Source organism: Lissotriton vulgaris, chromosome 4_1, assembly GCF_964263255.1.
Source record: "Lissotriton vulgaris chromosome 4_1, aLisVul1.2, whole genome shotgun sequence".
NCBI lineage: Eukaryota > Metazoa > Chordata > Amphibia > Caudata > Salamandridae > Lissotriton > Lissotriton vulgaris.
The window spans coordinates 1,125,907,009-1,125,927,747 of record NC_141691.1 but is presented as its reverse complement, the minus strand read 5'-3'; the positions used below and the strand labels follow the sequence as shown (position 1 = coordinate 1,125,927,747).

At 45.7% G+C, this 20,739-nt stretch overlaps 1 protein-coding gene across 8 annotated transcripts in view; it reads right to left on the bottom strand.

Moving 5' to 3' along the window:
* The window catches only part of PTPN3 (protein tyrosine phosphatase non-receptor type 3), a 1,864,164-nt gene that overhangs the window by 796,615 nt on the left and 1,046,810 nt on the right, over positions 1-20,739 (bottom strand). For all 8 annotated transcript variants that reach the window (XM_086965368.1, XM_086965363.1, XM_086965366.1 and 5 more), the window contains one exon: positions 8,386-8,562. In XM_086965368.1, the coding sequence (XP_086821494.1) occupies positions 8,386-8,562 (177 nt within the window). The remainder of the gene's footprint in view (positions 1-8,385; positions 8,563-20,739) is intronic.

The following is a 20,739-nucleotide window of genomic DNA, read 5'->3' as shown; positions in this document are numbered from 1 at the left end:
ACAGCTTTGTCCAAATAGGGACCCTTGCTTCTAAGTCAGAATAAGGGGATTACACTACTGGATAACCACTGCTCACCCCCTTGGAAGCTTGGCACAAGCAGACAGGCTTATCTCAGAGGCAGTGTGTTAAGCATTTATGAATATACACAGTAATATAGTGAAAACACTACAGATGGACACACACAGGTTTTATAAAAATAAGTATGCTTTATATAGACTTAACACAAGACCACACACGGCTGTACTTAAAGTTGACTAAAAGATGGTAGAAGTTGCTTAGTTCAAGTAGGTGATAAATGCGACACAGTTCTCACAAAAGTACCTAGATGCGTAACGCAAAATAAAGAAAAGGCTTGCAGAGGGAGATACGTCGGTTCCGTGCTCCGGGGGAGATGACGCCTCAATGCTTGCGCAGAGTAGGGGATGCGTCGTGATCCTTACCGGTGCGAAGGTGATGCGTAAGTTCTCGGCCTGCGGCCCGGTTGCGATGCACAAGATGGCGCATCGATGCGATGTGACAATCCTGGTGCAATGCGAGAAGATGGCGCCCTTGACGCGACGGTGCGTTCACGCCCTGGCAGCCTTGCGACGACTCTGTACTTTGGAGCCGCGACAGGCCCTGCGACACGCTTCTCCAGCGATCCAATGGCAATCCTCTTGATGGCGTCACGCTTCTCCGGTGTTGCGACAGCAGACAGCTTCGACACAGACACGCTTCCAGGGAGATGCAGCGGCACGCGTCTCCAGTGATGCGACTACTACAGATGCGGCGGCGTAACGCTTCTTATCGTTGCGTCGTACTTTCAGCTCCCAGCGACACGCAGACTTCTGCAGATAGAATCCCCAGCAAGGGAATTCCGAGGGGAGCTAGAGGTGAAGTCTTTTGTCCCTGAGACTTCAGCAGGAGGCAAGCGCAAGTTCAAGCCCTTGGAGTAATATTCTGCAAGATGATGAAAGTTCTTTAAAAAGTTCCTTCTCCCTTTCCTTGGCAATAAAGAAACCACTGCACACCAACCAAGCAAACAGCACACTGGCAGAGGGGCAGTCTAAACTCCTGCAGCTTCCTTGGTTCTTCTCGGCAAAAGGTTCGCCTTGTTTCCAAAAGTGATCTAAAGTTCTTGGGTCTGGGTCCCAATATTTATACTGCTTTTCTCTTTGTTCTCTGACGGCAGAGGGGCCTTTACCCAGTCCAAGCCAGTTATGGAGCACTCTGTTTACAGGACTCCTTCTTTCCTTTCACAGTGCAGGGCAAAAACATCAGACGTCCCACAGGAGGTGGAGCCAGCATTGTGGAGGGAAAGCACAGCCCTGAAGCACTTTGTTGACATGATTCCTTCTCTTATTTCACAGTCCAGGGCAGAGACATCAGCCGCACCCCAGGGGGTGGAGCCAGCATTGTGGAGGGAAGGCCTAGCCCTTTTAAGGTTCCAGTTGCAACTTCTCCCTCCCATCTAGATGCAGATCTCCCTATTCACCACTGGGCTGACTAATTCTGTCTCCTGGAATCCCCCAGCCCTGTCACTCAAACTCCAGATAAGGAATACACAACCTAGCAGAGGCAGGCTTGGATAGTTAGACAAGAAAATACCTACTTTTTAAAAGTGGTATTTTCAAACACAGAATGTTAAAACCAACTTTACTAAAAGATGCATTTTATCATTCTGAGTTCAGGCATACTAAATTCGAATTTCTACCATGTTCCCTGAGTCAGTTAGGATTATAAAATGTAATAATCTAACTGCCCATTCTGGCCTATGGAGAACAGGTAGCCTTGCAATAGTGAAATACGAAAATGGCTGTAATTCACTATTAGGACATGCGGTACACACCAGGGCATGTCCTACCTTATACTTACAATGCACCCGTCCCTTGGGTCTACCATAGGGGTGTCTGATATGAAGAAAAGGGAAGGTTTAGGGACTGGCTAGTGGGTGCACTTGTCAAGTCGACATGGCAGTCACAGACTGCACACAGGCCTTGCAATGACAGGCCTGAGACACACTTTACAAGCTGCTTCTGTGGGTGGCACAACCAGTGCTGCAAGCCCACCAGCAGCATTTGATTTACAAGCACTGGGCACACATGGTGCACTGTACTAGGGTCTGACAAAAAATTTAAAAAACCTAATCATGAAGTCACTAATCAGTACATCAATTTAACATAGGGAGCACTTGCACTGTGGCACTGAATAGCAGTGGCACAGTGCCCAAAGCATATAACCAGCAAAAACATATCAAAAACAGAGGAGGCAATCCGACAAAATAGAAGGGAGACTCACGTCAATGATACCAGGTCTAACACATGGCTACTATCCCAGATAAAGTATCCGGCTCTCGCCTGACCAGTCCCGATGGTGCCTCTATTGTCTCACCGATAGACTCACTCCAGCCGTTGTTTGCACAAGTGAGTGGTATGCTTATTTTTAACAGGCACATCAATAAGAGTAACGATGCTGTTAGAACCAAGTTTACTTGAACATGAGTAACTACACCCATGTATCTTACCATATGGCTAAGGCCTTTACTAGCTGTTCCACTCACCCGTGGTACAACTTTGATTTGAACACTTTTTCACATATATGTGAGATATCCAGTAGAATAAACGACAAGACGAGACTACTAACTAACCTTGATGTACTTTTTCAGAGCGGAGACCCCCTGAGCTGGATGCCAGGTTGAGGTGAGGTCTGTTACCCGCAATGTACGGGTAACCTGCAATCACTTATGTTTACTTTACCTATAATATTAGGAGACAACGGTACCTACCACTGATTATGTTTGAAATGTTCTGACTTATAGCCCCATACTACTATCATTGTATAATTTAGAGAGAAACTGTCTGCGATTGTGATTTAGACTCCATGAAAAAAAATAATCTATATATTTTTTTCTCTTCATATACACTTTCAGGTATCAGCGGTGAGTCCCTCCACAAACAAAATTAAGACGGATTAAAGATCACTGGTTTTGTATAGTTGCATATATATTTTTTTTACTCTTATTACTGTGATTATTTGTATCACTTCACGTTAAATAGTTTCATAAATATATAGACTGTCGAACAGCAGTACAAGTTGGTCCTGACGAAAGCCAAAGTTTGGAAAGCCAAATGAGGGTCACCAGGCTGAAACATGGTGACCACCTCTGTCACTAACTGCTGGTATTTGTTTCTGCTGCCAGTGCCCTGTTTTTAATCCTCACCCAAGGTAGTTCTAATAAAGACACTTCTCGTACCCTAGAGCTAGTTTTACTCCAACACACCTAATCACATTTTTTCTTTGCGCTGCTTCCCCCACCAAACCGAACGCTCATTATTGTGGTATTTAGCATGGTAAACAACGTTTACCCTGAAACGTTTACAAAGCAGGGAATCACAACGCGGTTGTTACAACGACTGCGTTGTGAATACGCATACCATACTCCTCAAGTCGGAACAACGACTTGCGGAGGGGGGTGGGTGTTGGATTTAAAATCCAACACCTTCCCTAGTGTCCGCACAGACTGGAGTTGGAATAGTAAATTATACTATTCCAATATCCAGCGCCCCCCCTTCGCAAGTCGTTATTCTGACTTGCGGAGTAATGGTATGCGGAATTACAAAGCGTTTGTTGTAAGAACCCCGTTGTGATTCCCTGGGGGGGAAAAGCCAGCGGAATAACGTCATAGATTCATTTAGCATACCTCCCAATTAAAATCAAAACATCCCTGGCCCCCTCCCTCTCAGTGAGGGGGTTGTAGCCCATGCCAGGAGTAGGCATCACAGCACGAGGAGAATCCCAATGATGAAGCATGCCAGCATTCAGGGCTGGACTGGTAACAGCAACCAGCCCTGGCGGAGGGCGGGTGTGTGTGCTAGCGAAATGCAATTCTCCCGCTTTTGTTACAGGGGGCCGATATTGCAGTACTGCTGCAAAACCGCCCCCCCCGTAACAAAACCGTCCCATGCAGGCACAAAACCGGCCCCCACTGCACCAGCCCAAAGGGGAAATGCCCAGGGCCCGCTATGGTCAGTCCGGTTTTGCCAGCATTGGTGGGTGAGGGATTTCATCCAATTAAAGGGACCTTCTATTTTCGCTAGGTTATTCCTCTGGACATTGTTTACAGCTCTTAGACAGAGGTTTCTTTCTTATGATATGTAAGCCCACAAAGCCTTTCCCAACCAGACAACTGAGCTGTCTGATAGGCTTGCCCTAAAAAGAGTAACTGCAGGTGGAATACTTTCTTTATATACTTAACTTTCTATGTCAATGTTAACTGCCGTACTCATGGCAGTGTGATGGGCTTCCAACTAAAGCACTGTATCATCTGTTAGTATTTAAGGTACAAGGTTAATTATCATTCGCATATAGTCTCCTCCTGCGTGCACACACAACGGTACAAATTTCCCTTTATTTGCACGTTCATGTTTACAGTTGAGGGCTTTAAATAAGAAGCACTGACAAAGCCAATAGGCCTGGACCATAAAGGTCGAGATATTAGCTAACCTGTTCTAAAATAGTAAATTAAAAGTGAAAAATGAAATGTGAATAAGGGTGGAAATGGTAGTGAGCCGCCCTGTAGCACCTTGCAGGTTCTAGACCCTCCTAACCAGTTTGTTTTTTTCAAATTAAGAATGAGGGGTGTGTGGGATAGGAGGGGCAGGCCTGACAACCTAGGTTTACAGGATGAACATGTAAGATGGAGGGTAGAAAGTACAACAACACGTGGAGGAATTGGAGAGGTTGAATGATGAAAAGAGAACCAGAAGCATGGCGGAGATGGGGAGGGAAAAGCAGAAAAAAAAGAAGCGGGGTGGATGTCAAGAGTACAAAAATACACATTTCCAGGGAATGTTTAACAGGAAGAAAAATGATTCCCTTAAGTCAGCAGTGGAAATATTTAACTAATTGAATCAGAACACTTGACTTGGCAAAAAGCTACTGCCCACCGTGAAAAAGTATATGAGATTAATGAGCTAGTCGGCCATCAGTTGGCTATACGGATGAGACAGCAGACATCTCAGAACATCATAAGGGAGATACAGGACCCAGTAGAGGGCAGGATATCCGACTCTGAAAAGATCAGAGAAGCATTTTGGCGCTTTTATAGCACTTTATATAAGGAAGAGCTTGAAGTAGAACTTGGAAAGATTAATGAATACCTTGAAATTGATCATTTTAACAAACTTAATGCAGCTGATCAAGGAAACTTGGAGGTAGCCCCTAACTTAGAAGAAGTCATAAAAACTGTGAAGGATCTTCCCCGGGGGAAAGCAGCCGGGTTAGACGCTATCCCTCTGGAATTCTATACCGTATTAGATCTATGTACACACATATTTAGAGGAGGGCAACCTCCCATTTCGTGGTCCAGGGCAAAAATTGTCATCTTTCCCAAAAAACAAAAAACAACTGACTTAATGGGGTCATATCGTCCTATCACCCTAATAAATGTTGATTCAAAGATTTACTCTAAAATATTAGCTAACCGTATCTCACCTATTATCCATAAAATCATATCTGAATCCCAGCACGGCTTTGTCCCCGGGAGGGAAACCACAAATCACACTCGACGAGTGATCAGCTTGTTAGACAAAACTGAGGTGGCAGGAGACCCAATGGCACTAATACTTCTCGATGCCGAGAAAGCATTTGATAGGGTCTCCTGGCCATTCCTGTGGCAGGCAATGTCCCGGGTGGGATTTAAAAAAGGATTTATAGGGGCTGTCCAGAAATTGTATATCAACCCCCGTGCCTCGGTCATGGTTAATGGCAACCTCACCAAAGAACTGACAATTACAAGAGGCACTAGGCAGGGATGCCCCTGCTCCCCGTTGCTATTCGCAATCTACATAGATCCTTTTATCCGACGATTGGAATGCAACGGGGGCATAGCTCCCATCTCAACACAAGGTTATTTAACAAAAACATTAGCTTATGCCGATGACATCGCCATAGTGACTGCTGATCCAAATTCGGCCATGTCTATTATTGAAACAGAGGCAAAAACCTTTGGGAAACTCACAGGCTATGCTTTGAACCAAGGAAAGACACAAATCATATTAAATAACAAGTGTGACCTGAGAGACTCCCGAGTAACAGATAAAGCTACTTATCTAGGGATAACTATCACATCCAAACTGGAAAACCTAGTGGACTTAAATCTAAAGCCTTTAGTAGATACAATGCAAAAAGACCTCCGCCGTATTAATAATTTACATCTATCGCTGATCGGTCGGGTAAACGCACTCAAAATGGTCTACTTCCCAAAAATCCTGTACATGTTTAGAGCTATAAATCTGGAAATTTCAGATCACTGGTTTAAAACAATGGAGCGTGCTTTCTCAAGCTTTCTTTGGTCTTACACCCGACCTCGACGTGCTTATAAATCTTTGACGCTCCCAAAAGAAAAAGGAGGACTCGCCCTCCCGAACTTAAAGGTATACTATTGGGCAACAGTCTTGTTATATAGCCATGAGCTCTATCATCTCGATGGGATAGAAACACCACCGGGCAACAGCTGCCCATCTATTTATCAACTAATCCTGGGTCACAAAAGTACGGGCTATCTATGGAGACACCTTTTTGACAGCTACCACAAGAAAGTCAGGTTAAAATCACTCCTAGGATCTTTCAAAGTATGGAAAGCTGTGAGAAAACTACTTGGTATAGGACGTATATCTTTCTACTCCCCTCTTCAAAATAACGCTGTTCTACCTGAAATATTTAGCGGGGTATGCATGAACAGATGGAAGGCTGTGGGAATTACCCACATAGGATGTATGATCTCCTCAGGAGGGTTATACTCCTTTGAGGATTTACGAGAAAAATATCACCTGGAATGGAGAGACTTTTTCAAGTATCTCCAAATAAGAGACTTTATATTGCAACATAATAGAGAAAATAACCTATCTTGTGAGATTGATATTGCTAATATATTAAGTAACCCCAGGAAAAAAATCAGGATTGGGGGGATGTATGCTCTTTTACTGTCTCACTTTCCGGATGATTTACAGAAAATTACACAAAAATGGCAGAACAAACTTAATATCACATCAGAAGAATTTAAACTTGCATATGATCACTCACAATCTGTTTTAATGTCAACAAAATTACAGACTCAATTTTACAAAATATGCTTTTTTATGTACTATACCCCGGACAAAATAGCCAAATGGGGGAGTGGGAGAGGTACATGTTGTTTTAGATGCAATTTACCAAGTGCTGATTGTTTACATATATTCTCTGCGTGTGACTGCTTAACATCTTTGAAATTAAGTATTGAACGCTTTTTATCATCGGTTTTAAATGCAGCAATCACCCTCCCCGATGAAACAGTTATGTTGGGTATAACGAATCTGACTAATCCAATAATTGGGCACAAATTAATTTTTATAGCAATGGCTGTTTTAAGAATCTGCATAGCCTCTGCCTGGCTTGACCCCATCGCCCCATCATTCCAACAATGGTTTTCAAGACTGCTAGCCATATATAATTTAGAGATGGCTATTTACAAGACAAAAGGCAGGAAGCGACGGATAAAAGGGTTCCAAATTTGGCTTCCTCTAAGGGAATGGTCTCAACGCCAAAATAGCATTTAGCTACACTACAGATTATATATCAGAAAATCGAAGTATCTGTATATCTAAATCATGTTTAAATAACTTGCTATACTTTAATTGAAGAGCACAATCTCTCAATGTTTTTTTTTTCTCTTTGTTTCTCTTACGAATTACTAGCTTCCATTTCTTTCCTCCTTTTACAAAAATATTGTTTTTCTTATCATCTTCTAAATTCATATCAATATTGCCTGTCCCGGAGGGGGGAGGGGGGAGACAAAATGCATGTTTGTTGTAAAAAACCAAATAAAGATATATAAAAAAAAAAAAGAAAAAAAAGAACACTTGACATCGAAATGCTCCTGGTTGGGAAAAACACAAAAATAGGGAGGAAAGTGCAGGAGCAGAGACGGGAGGCAGACAACAAAGCCACTGAATCATGAGCAAAGGGCTTTCCCAAAACCCACCTTAATCATATGTAAATTATTGAGGACAAACAGGCGACATGCGGCTAAAGCGGTCTGTAGCCGAGACCTAAAAGTGATGTACATTTGTCACATAACATGTATTTCACTCACATTCAATATTCTATGCACTTGGGTAAATCAATTTTGTTTGATCCTTTTACTACATATGGCAGTACCTACAGATCATGTTTATATTTTGACTTTATATTGCCCCAACACTTACAGATATGCACCTCTTTCTTTACACTTCACAGATATCCAGCTTTGGTTAATGGGTTCATTTACCCCAGTGCAGTGCAGTTCTCCCCTTAAAGTAAGAGCATGTTGTATTATAGAGATGTAATAACTGTTTCCTATAATGATTGATGTGATACAAATGACTTACCTTTTTCGAGGACTCCGATTTTGGAAGTACTCGGAATCACTATCCTTAGATGTTGGGGAGCCCTTGTATGTGTAAAATACATCTTCAGTCTCAGTAATGTACGTCATTTCATTAGCCAAGTTATCTGCAGAAGAGTGTCTTGGTTTTGTAACTGGATGCCTTAATCTGGGACTCCGCCTGTGGGGAATAAAAAAAAAAAAAGAAAAGAAATAAATCACAAAAATCATACTGCTTAGCAAAAATAAAAGTATTATTAATATTGTTTATGCATTGCCTTTAGTACCATTCTTCTGTTGTTACTAAGAGAAGTACATCACAGTGGCATTATTACTGAATGTCCTAGTACTCAATTTACAGATCTTGGAAGGATGGGAGGTGGAGTTCCATTAATAGGATTCAAGTTCGTTACCTGCAGATCTCAGCAAATGTCAAGAGCAAGCATCTACCTCAAAGAGCTATCTTGAGTGCCTCTACTTAAAATAAATGGAAACCTGCAAGAACTTTCCCAAACCTGGATCTAAATTATTTATAAAAGTTTTGCTGTGATAGAGCAACTCGGGTATAATTAGGCAACGGCATCACTCATTTACTGTTGTAATTAATTTTCGCATTGAGTCAAGTAGGGACATGATGACTGCTGACAGCAGAATGTAAAATGCATTTCACTGGGCGATTAGTTACACTTAAGGAATTGCAAGTTTTTCTTTTCAGCTCTCATTCATTTGTTATTTTTTCTCCTCAATAACCAGAGTCAATCTTCTGTTGTCCCTCCCATGGAGCATTGTATCTTTACAATCTCTTTGATTGGCTGACATTGTTGCTTCCACTACTTTCTTTTCATGTGCTACTTTTTCCTTTTGTTGTGAGAAGCACTTCAGTAGTGTACATGTGTTTTCGCGCCATCTCTCTCAAGTTAGTCTCTCCCCACATCTGTTACTCTCTGTTGTCTTGCTGCTTGTCCCCATTGCTTCCCCTCATCACAGATGCTGTGAAGTGTGGCTAAAAGCATTGACAAAGTCAACCGACCACTAAGGTGACAAGTAATTGGTCTACTAATGCTTGTATATTGCACTGCTATAGCTCTTTATGAAAGCACGATTTGTCTTGAGGTCAAAACACAGTCTAATGCACAGATGATTTGGAAAGTGGCTTACATTGAGTTTGTTTTTTCAAGTGTGTTTGTGACAAACAAAAAGCTGCATTCTGTTGTGTTCATTTGAGCACTAATTCCACATTTATTCCATGTCTTCAGCCAGTGCATCTCTTTCACAAGATACGGCAAGAGACCAGGAATTAAAAAAACGGTGTGGAATAGGGTAATGGAGCACTGGTGATTTTTTAGGAATAAAATAACTGCAGGTCACTTCATAGCACGTCACAGCCGTGTGTCATCGGCCTTTCGTCCTCTATATTTCTGAGGTGTACAACAGAAGTTTAGAAGGGCCAGGTCCATGCCGGATTGTCAGGATTGCTACGTGAGGTACATTTATATACAGTGAAGCAAGAGGAATGAATTCACATAGTTTTCTTTATAACTGTTTTTATTGGGATTTTCATATACAAAAAAGACAGTATAAATTCACTTGTAGTATTCTGAATCAATATACAATTACTGTTAAATTGATTGTTAATCAGTAGCATACATATACATCGGCAAATTATGTTGTATAGCCACTAGAATGTTACTGTATAAGGTGATGAAGATAGGTGTGCTAATCTGTTGTGTGTCGATATGTCTACCTGGCTAAGTGCGGTGGTACCCCTAAATTGGGGGAGGGAGGTGGCAATTCGAACTCAGTGGTGGGCGGGGCTGTATATGTGGAGGACGTAGGAGTAAAACCACAGCAAAGCTCCAACTAGGTCGCGGCTGGCGTCCCAAGCGGTGCAAAGGGTTGGGCTGGCATCCAGTGTCTCTGGGCCAGAATGGTGAGCAGCAGTGTAGTGTAGCAAAATACCTGAAGGCGCAAACGCGGGTGGGAACATTGAGGGTAATGAGTGAAGCTGGACCCGAACCCTTCCAGTGGAGGACGAGGGGAGTGGCAGATAGAATGTGTACATCGCTGACTTTAATGTTAAGTTCACAGGGCAGGTCATCATTTCGGGTGAGTTGCTCTAACTGATCAAGGAGGGCATCCCAGGACATTGAAATGGGTCACTTTAGAAGGTGTTGGATCACTTTGTAGCAAAGGGCCTCCCCCTCGGCATTCTCTTATTTTCGCATCGCCCCATGCCACACAGCCATTGATAGGGCTCGTTCTGCCCTCCAGTGCAGGGTGAGGACTCTATTAGGGAGCAGAAGGGCCATACCAGAGAACTTTGTTCTCACTTTGTGCTGCGTCCGTTTAAAGATGCCAAGGCCATCAGTCTCCGATGCCTTAATGTCAGTAAGTTCGGTGACCTCTTGTAGCATGGACCACAACATATGCTGCAAATCTGCAGAAACCAACCAGCACCAGGGGCAGCTAAGGCGTGCATGCGGAAAGTAGCTGTTGAGCTGTTCTGGCATCAGGTAGGCCCTTTGTAAAATAAATTATTGTATACATTTAAACCAGGCCTTCCAGACATGTGTTATGTTAATGTTAATGTTACTGACATTTCTAAAGCGCAAGCTGATACCCGAAGGTGTCCTGGCACTGTCCTAGATGATAAGGAGAAACCAGACAGTGTATAGACAGAAAAGAGCCAGGTCTTCAGAGCCTTTCTAAAGGCAAGCAGGCCTGTCATGTCTATAAGATGCAACTGAAGACCATTCCATGCCTTAGCTGCACCAACCACAAAGCTTCTGCCACCCCATTTAGCTTTTTTTTTTTACAAAAGGTACCTTCACCAGTTTAGTTTCTGAAGAGCGCAGACATCTAGTTGGTACTTACCAATGGAATTGCGTATTCAAATAGTGGGGACTGGTTACATAAAGGGCCCTATGTAATGTAAACTGAACCCGTTTTTGCACCGGCAGCCAATGAAGCCTTCTGATCTAGGCAGGGATGGAGGCAAATATTGGGGGTGCAAGTAAGCAATCTGGCAGCTGCATTCTGCAATAGTTGCAGTATGTTTAAAAGTCCTTCCTGAATATTGACATAGAGACTATTACAATAGTACAGTCTGGACATGACTAGAGCCGTAATGACTAACTGCTGGCTTTCTTTGGGCAAGGATGGCATAATTTTCTTGCAGGATCTTAAAATATAAGAGGTGGAAGAGACCACTGCATTCACTTGGTCCTTAAGACTAAGCCTATCATCTATCCAGACTCCCAAATGTTTGCCTTTTTTACAGGAGTGGGGAGAGGACTTAGTGTATCAGGCCACCACTTTGGGGCCCAGAAATTAGAGTCATTACTAAACAACACTACCTCTGTTTTACTGGAGTTCTATTTGAGGCAGTTTTGGGCCATCCAGATACCCACCACTAACATACAATCATGGAAACTAGAAGCCGTACCCTGCAGCTTTCCTGGCCTTAACAACACTACAATTTGGGTGTCGTCTGCATATGAATTCAGATTGAAACCAAAAGATTCGATCAGGGGAGCCAATAGTGACACATAGATGTTAAAAAGTGTCGGGCTTAAGGAAGACCCCTAGGGGACCCCACAAGGCAGAGAATAGGGTTTGGCTGAAAATTCGCCTAGTGAGACTGTCTGTAGTCTATCAGATAAAAATTATTTCAGTAATTTCCAAGCAAGATCTTGTACGTCACACTCTCGCAGCCGGTCCATCAGCAAGGCATGATGGACCGTATCGAAAGCCGCAGAGAGGTCCAACATGATCATAGCCGCTTTTCCTCCCTGATCCAGGGTGGCCCTGATCTCCTCAGTGGATTTAAGCAGAGCGGTCTCCGTACTATGGCCACCACTGAAGTCATATTGAGTATGATCTAGCACCTTGGCTTCTTCCAAGAAGGCACTAAATTATACAGTCATGATTTTCTCCACTATTTTAGCAGGGAAAGGAAGTCTAGATATAGATCTAAAGTTATTCACATCTTTAGGATCTAGACTTGGCTTTTTGATCAGGGGCAATATAGATGCCTTTTTCCACATTTTGGGAAAATAACCTTCTAAAAACATGGCATCTATAATGGAAGTCAGGGTCAGAGTAATAGGCTCAGCTGCCAGTTTTAAAATCGAGACCGGGCATGGGTCAAGTGGTGAGCCAGATTTCACCTTCATAAGTATCTGACTGGTGGTAATTACAGCAAACCTATCAAGGTGTAAACCAGAACTCGTGCCTGACTTTGAATCTGTTTCCTGATCTGTGGAGGTCTTACTCCCTGATCCAGTGAATGTAGAAAAAATGGCATCAACTTTGTCAAAGAAAAAGTTAGCTATTTTGTCGCATAATTCTTGACTGGCCATAACAGGAGGGGGGAGGCTGGATATGCTGGAGCAGTAACTGCTGTGAATAGTTCTTTAGTTGAATTATTAGCTTAATTGATTTTTTTCGCGAAGAACTCTCGCTTTGTTTCGTGAAGCATCTGTTTATACAAAACTAATCCTGTTTTATATTCATGTTCTTCTTTGTCGTTATATTCCTTCCTCTAAGTTCTCTTGAGGTGCATACAGATCAATTTCTGGTGAGAGAATTCCAGAGCGTATTCCCAATCTTTAGCAGGTAGTGCCTGACCTATATTGTCTTCCCATTTGTCTCTCAGTGTCACCATTAGGAACCCAGTGTGTTCCCGTATAGCCTTATATATCCATGTTATCAGGTGACGTCCTATCGTCATGTGTAGCAGACTCTGTGTAACAGAGTGTGTTTGGGGTTCATTGTCTTGTGTGGACCAGAGTACTTGACATGTGTTACTCAGCTGTATGTGAGAAACTGTCCCCGCAGAATAGCATGGTTAGAGACAAATTGGTCGAAGGTGAGGAGGTGGCCATTGGCAAAGAGGACCCCGACTGGGGTTAGGGATCACTTATGCCAGCTCCCCAAGTAATAGGCAGAAAAGTAACAGGAAATCGTAGCAGGACCTGCAGTAGAAGTGTGGATGTAGGGTGGAATGTGGTGTGTGAGGTAATAAACCCTTGCAAGACATTTGCGCGCACCATGTGGTTCAGGGCGTAACTTTGGTGAGGAGGAAGTATAGAAGCATAGTTAACGCAAGTGAGACATCTGTTGCATGTCTCTCAGTTAAGCTGCTCCTCTAGTCATCGTGATACCCACTGTAATTGTGCCGCTAAGTAGTACACCTCAACGGGGCACCAAGCTTGCCTTTGCCAAATGGCGATGTCAGCTTTTTCAGTGCAATTCAATGACGGTTGTCTCCCCAGATACGTTTCCTTAACATGATGTCAAGATCACTGAAAAAGCGCATCCCAGGCAATGGGAACATTTACAAAGTAGTAGAGTAGCCTAGGTAAGATCTTCATTTGGGATAGGACTATTTCACCGGTTATAGCTAAGGGCAGATTTGTCCAGAACTGTCCTTGAGATTTAAGGGCAGAAAGGTTTCTCTTTAGGTCACCTTATCGTCTGGGGAATGATAGAGACTAACTCCAAGGTAAGGGTCGTGTCGCTTTTCCAATTCAGCAGGGTAATAGAATTAATTTACGTAGTTAGTAGTTATCATGAAAGGCCCTTCTGGATCTATGTCAGACATCACAATCCCCTCACTTGCACTGTAATCGGTACTTCACCGCCGCTTGTGCGGGTCCGGTTCTTGGGGTGGGTTTCCTTTTTGGGCGCCATCTTGGAGTGGGGTGAGTGTTGGTAGAGGAGTTACTATCCGCCTGCGCTTTAGTGCGCAGGAGCCAGCGAGGGAACACCTACTTAAGGCGAGTCCCTTAGATTCCTCGCCCTGACAAGGTAGCGTACTGCTGCTGGAGCGCTTCGCGCGCTTTTGCTGATATCTCGTTTTTAAAAACCCTTTTTCCTATTTGCTTTCTATTTTGTTGGTTAACCCCTGGTTTTAAAACCCCCTCACTTGCACTGTAATCGGTACTTCACCGCCGCTTGTGCGGGTCCGGTTCTTGGGGTGGGTTTCCTTTTTGGGCGCCATCTTGGAGTGGGGTGAGTGTTGGTAGAGGAGTTACTATCCGCCTGCGCTTTAGTGCGCAGGAGCCAGCGAGGGAACACCTACTTAAAGCTCCTCCTCCAGCGCAGCGTGATCGCGTAGCGGGCGTGCCTTCGCGTGGCTGGAGTCGTGCCAGAGTCCTGCCCGTCTGCGCCGTCCGCGCCTGGCGCACAGGGCAGGGCCCTGGTCTATGCCGCTGGTTGCTACGAGGCACACAATGTTGTGCTATTCCAGGGATTCGTTGCTCACCATCGGTCAACGGCACAGGAGCTGTGATGTCACGCGAGTGGAGCCGCTGTGTGGCCCTCACTCATGTGTCTGTGGGACATTGGATCTCCCCGCCCCTTCTTTATGTGAGAGCATTGACACCGCCACTGCGGCGGACAGCGCCAGTCCATCTTTTCGCATATGGAACCTGAATGTCAGGTCGATGGTCAAGCATCATCAAGACATCTTCGACCTGCTAGGTAAGGAGCCGCCAGATGTTTTTTGTCTAACAGAGACCTGGCTTCTAGACGCTGATACGGCCGTCATCAACTTGGCCTTCCCGCCTGAGTACTCGGTGTACACTCTTAACCGAGCCTCTAGAGGAGGGGGAATAGCGCTTGCGGTTAAGTCCTGCTACCCGTGCTCCTGGCAAGGGCAAAAAATCTCTGGCTGTGAAAGCGCGCTGTTTAAAATCGCTATTAAGCCTAATTTTTCTTTTTCTGGCCTTTTGATTTATCGCCCCCCTGGTAGCGATGTGGCCGTCAGGAAGGCACTCCCAGATGCTATTAGCATTTTGGCAGCAGGCTGCTCCAATTTCTCCATCCTTGGCGACTTAAATCTACACTACGACAATATGTCTATTCCAGCGGTATACAGCTCTGTCGCTGATCTTGAGGCTCTTCAGCTTGGTCAGTTGGTGTCACAGCCCACCCATGTAGGTGGTCACACCCTAGACCCTTTCTTCACTAATCTAGCGGAATCCAGGATTACCACTATATCACCGCTGGCCTGGACTGATCACTACCTGGTGTGTATCCAGTGCCCCCTGAATGAGCCGCAACTTAAACCCACGGTGCGTGCTATTCCCAGACGGCGCTGGAATAAATTGAAACTTGATGACTTTTTCCATCTCTTGTCCACCGACCCGCTAGGCTCTATCGAGACTGTGGATGTGGGCTACGACCGCTTCTGTGAGTGGGTTACTAGGGCCCTTGACTCCCTTATTCCGATAGTTTCGTGTAAGGGTGGGTCAAGAGATCCGAGTCCGTGGTATGATGATTCGCTGCGGGCGCTTAAAAGCACCTGTAGGCGTGCCGAGCGGGAATGGCGCAAAACCTATAACAGCGACAAAAAAGTTTTGTATATGGCAACTGTAAAACTTTACCATCGTGCAGTTTGCAGAACCCGCGCGGCCTTTTACGCCTTGCAATTTCGTACCAGCATCAACCCCTCCAAAACTATCTTTAAGGCCCTGAAAGATCTTACGGCCAAAAAGGTGGTTGCGACTCATCAGAGTTCTATTGCTCACTGTGAAACCTTGGCGGCTTTCTTTTTGGAAAAGGTTAACGCCATCTATAGAGCCTTTCCTTCGGTTGCACTTTCTGGTGGCAGACCTCTCAAGCCTCTAACTCTGGATGTTTTACACTCTTTCCCGAGCCTAACATCTGAAAGCTTCAGTAAACTGGCCCAGCAGGTTAAGTCAGGGTCTCCGGCTGATCCTTTACGGCCAGTATTGTTTAAAGATCTTGCATCCCACGGTCTCTCGCCGGTTTGCTCTTTGATCAACACCTCATTAGCATCCGGCGTGGTTCCACTGAAGTGGAAACAGGCAGTGGTGATGCCTATTCTTAAGAAACCGTCTTTGGACGCCGGCAAGCCCGAAAACTACCGCCCTATTTCACTTCTCCCGTGGCCAGCTAAGGTGACGGAGGCGCATGTCAACTCTATCCTCTCGAACCATCTCCTCCAGGCAAACATCTTAGACAATACGCAGAATGGATTCCGGGCTGGGCACAGCACGGAGACTGCTCTACTGTACATGGTGGAGCATTTACGCTCCGTGCTTGATGCGGGTCAAACGGCGGCGCTGGTGCTATTAGATCTGAGCGCCGCCTTTGACACTGTGTCCCACCCTATCCTTCTGCTGCGTCTGGTGGAAGCTGGGGTCTCGGGCCTGGCTCTCCATTGGTTCCGTTCCTTTCTTGCCAAACGTTCCTTTTGCGTGACCGTCCCGCCCTATCAGTCTAAACTCCATCCTCTGGATCTGGGGGTCCCCCAAGGCTCCTCGCTGAGTCCCACGTTATTCAATCTGTACATGAGACCGCTGGCTGAGGTGGTCAGGCAGTGGGGTATGACCATGGTGTCATATGCCGATGACACTCAGTTAGCGGTCACGATCAGCGGGGATGCGGATGTGGATGCCCCCAGATTCCAGAACGGACTTCGGGCGGTCGCCAGCTGGATGACCTCCAACTGTCTCCAGCTGAACGCAAGCAAGACGGAGGTTATGATCTTTGGCAAGCAAACGGAACTCTGGGGAGATAGGTGGTGGCCGTCGGACCTGGGTCCTACGCCAACCCCGGTCGCTGAGTTAAAAAACCTTGGGGTTTGGCTCGATCCTACACTCACCTTTGTCTGCCATACCAAGCGCACGGCGGCCTGTTGCTTTGGTAACCTGCTTGGATTACGGCCTGTGCTGAAATTCTTTGATGCTACCACCAGGCAACTTGTGATTCAAGCAACCATGATCTCCCGCCTTGATTACGCCAGTTCTCTCCTAGCGGGACTAAATCAAGCGGAAATCACCCGCCTGCAGCGGGTCCAGAATGCTGCTGCGAGAGCTGTTGTGGGGCTACCTGGATTCTGTCCAACTTCGAACACCTTGCGTGCGTTGCATTGGCTACCAATCGCACAAAGGATCCAGTTCAAGGTCCTCTGTGTAGCCTACAAAATTCTTAAAGGATCCCCTGCTATGATCCTCTCCAACCTCCTGTCCTGTTATGTTCCTGTCCGAGCTTTAAGATCTTCAGATTTAGAACTCGAGGTGGTCCCCCGCTTCAAGCTCTGCAGGGCAGGCGGTCGCTCGTTTCAAGTTCGCGCCGCAGTGTTGTGGAACTCCCTTCCCCCTGCGATTCGCGCTTTAGGGGACCTGTTTTCGTTTCGCCGTGCTGTAAAAACCTTCCTGTTTCCTTAATTTTTCTTTCTCTGCTCTGCCCAGTTATGTTGTGTTGCTATCTTGTCGGGCGCCAGGACGCTCCTTCGCTGGAGCATCTGTGCGCATAATAATAATAATAAATTTGCTTAACATATGGTAAAGCTTTAACTCTGTAAGTCGCAACATATTACGCATGGAATAGGATATTCTACAACTTCCTGTCGGTCACTCTAAAAAGTGTGTAAGCAACAAAGAGGGACTTAAAAAGGACAATATTTACGGGGGTCCAGTGTACCTGTCCTAAGAGCATATAACCAAGTAATGTACAAAGTTCCCCAAGAGGTAATGTTAGTGTAGCAAGGTAGTCTCCCTCTCTATGAATAAATCTGCAATCAATAGTCAAGGAACCAAAGGGGTCCCTTGTCGGAACTAGGAAGCCTCACACAACTAACTAGCTGGATGACTTGTTTTCATCCCGCAAGATGGTTATCTTGCCTCATTAACGGCTTCCTGCTCCAACGTCAAGCCGGCGCTGCAATGCCTGACGGGTAACAAAAAGTGCTACACTTTTATGGAGTTCTTTTGTTCCTTGCCGTTGGTGAGTGCGTGTGAGGGGCCTGGGAAAGTGAAGTAGTGAGTGTGGGAAAGTGTGTTAAAAAAGGTTAGTTTAGTCCACTAAGTCAACTTTATTCGCGTGGCTAACTGCCTTATTAAAAGAGTGAAAGGAGGGGTACTAAGACGCAAAATCAATGTAGTTTGGCCTCGTTCAACCCTCGCCTGTGGTCAACATGTTTCATGCCCTATAGGCAATTCTTCAGGACCTAATTGTGCTCATAAACTATTAAGGGGCCCGGAATGGGCTACAGTGTATGCAGTATACAACCTGGTGGGTCAGTAACCAGAGCAGGCCGATGGTCCTGCGTGAAAATCAGACCTAGAGGAATAAAAAGAAAGTGTTATATACAGAAGAGTACATGCTAGTTGTTGCATGACAGAAACCATATAAAGTCTAGACACATCAACCGAGCGTTGATTATCGCCCAGCGGGGTCATGTGATGTGATCATGAGAGAGAGACTAGGGATGCTCATCGCATTGTTAAAAAAGTGTATCAACATCTTGTGGCTAACTGAGACTGATAGCCTACATCGTATTCATAAGACAAGCTCAGTCAGTTAGTATTGCGAAGGTGAGGGGCCATTAAAGCCAGTAAGGGGTAAGGGTTGGAATCCCAAGTGCAGAATGTTTAGAACTAGGATCTTACCCTAAAAACCATGAGCAAAATCCCTGCAGACTGTTCTTGTGGGACCTGTGCTTCTAGGTGATTACCTGTAAGGTGGAGCGAGGAAAAAGGCGGGGTTAGTTGACCCAGTCAAGGGGCAGGTGGGGGTCAGGACCCGACCAACAGCCCGTCTGAAGTCTCGTCCCACCAAACAGAAGGTGCCCGTCAGACGTACCTCTCGACTCAAGAAGCGGCGCCGGCAACGACGCCGCAAGTACCGCCCGAGACCCCAACCCTCTCCACCGGAACTCACCGAGATGAAATGCGGTCCAGTCTAACCCCTAATGGTGCCTCCGGGCGTAGCAGGCAGGCACCCCTGGGGACTGGTAGTCCGCTTGGTAATATCTCAACAAGGCCAGAGGGTGGCATGTGACGTGGAGGCACCGCGTAGGTCGCACCAGCGCCGCTAACCTGGGTGAGGGCAGTCTCCAGTCACCACAGAGTGGCGGCGAACCGAGAATCAAACGGCCTCGCTAGAAGGTCCGTGGGCAGGGGAACAAAATTGCATATCCAAACACACAGGCTTACCTGGTCAGCGCGAGGCCAATGCCTCTAGGAACCTACCCCCACACTCCGGCGTGGCAAGGCACGCAGAACAGCTGGTAGCGGTCTGGGAATACCGCCGCCATTAAGTACGAACGGCACCGACCCTTGAGCACGTATTGTGGGGGCGTGTCCCAGGAGACGTCGCTAAGCGACGCAGCCAATTGGATGCCTTATGTGTGTGTGGAATAGGCAGGAGAAAGAGTCTATGTGGTTTGGTGCCATCAGGGCGCGCCATGTTGGAAAGGGGTTGCATGCTCAGAACTGACAGAGAAAGAAGACCCCATCATGTCTACTAGCCTCATGATGCTGTAGTGCGCCAAACCCTCAATTTTTAGGCGACAGGTAGTCGAGTTATCTGGCTAACAAATTCCAGGGGACAGAATCATTAAGTCCGTGGGTGTCTAATTGTAAACGATGCACCCACCTCTGTTCGATTCTATGTAGTGCTTGCTGACTGATGGAAGGGTGCCATTCCAAAACGACCCATTGCATGCTTTCGGCAGCATGACCATTCTGTTTACAGTGTTCATACAAACGTGTATGTGTCTTAGCGCAGCGGATGTTGCTGTTGTGTTCCATAATGCACACTTTGACAGTGCGCATCGTCATTCCAATGTATTTTAAACCGCAAGGGCATGTCATCATGTAAATGCATTTGCTACTATTGCAATTTGTATGCTTGTTAAGGTGCCATGTGAATGTATCCGACAGTATGATTTCTTTACCTTGTGTAGACTGGGGACAGGCGACACAGTTATTTCCCGTAGTTAAGAAAATTCCATCCTTTCTCCAGGACACCAGGGATGTCCTACGCCTGATTAACGACGTGGATGGTAGGGAAGATGTCGATCTTCTACTGACATTGGATGTGGAAGCCCTATGTACAAACATCCCCCAACAGGCAACTCTAGAGGCAGTTGAGTCCGCTTTGAGGTCGGAAGAATGGACATCCCCCACCCCGATCTCGTTTATCATGGCATTGGCCAACATAGCTCTAACGGAGAATTTCTTTAGATATGAGTCACAGCTATACCACCAGATCCGTGGCACTTCAATGGGATCAACTTTCGCACCGAGCCTGGCATGCATATACATGGCCACCTTCGAGAAATACTTCATCTACTCTCCTGACAACAACCCGTTTCTTGAACACCTTACCCTATGGCGACGCTATATTGACGATATTTTGATTTTTGGAAAGGTGACCGGACAAGTTGCGAGGCTTTCTGCACATGGATTAATCTCCAGAACCCATTCCAAAAGTTCACAGGTACCATATCTGAACACTCGTTGCCCTTCCTGGACCTGACAATTATGTTGGGGCCCACAGAGATCACCACCACTCTCTACAGAAAAGAGACCGACAGAAA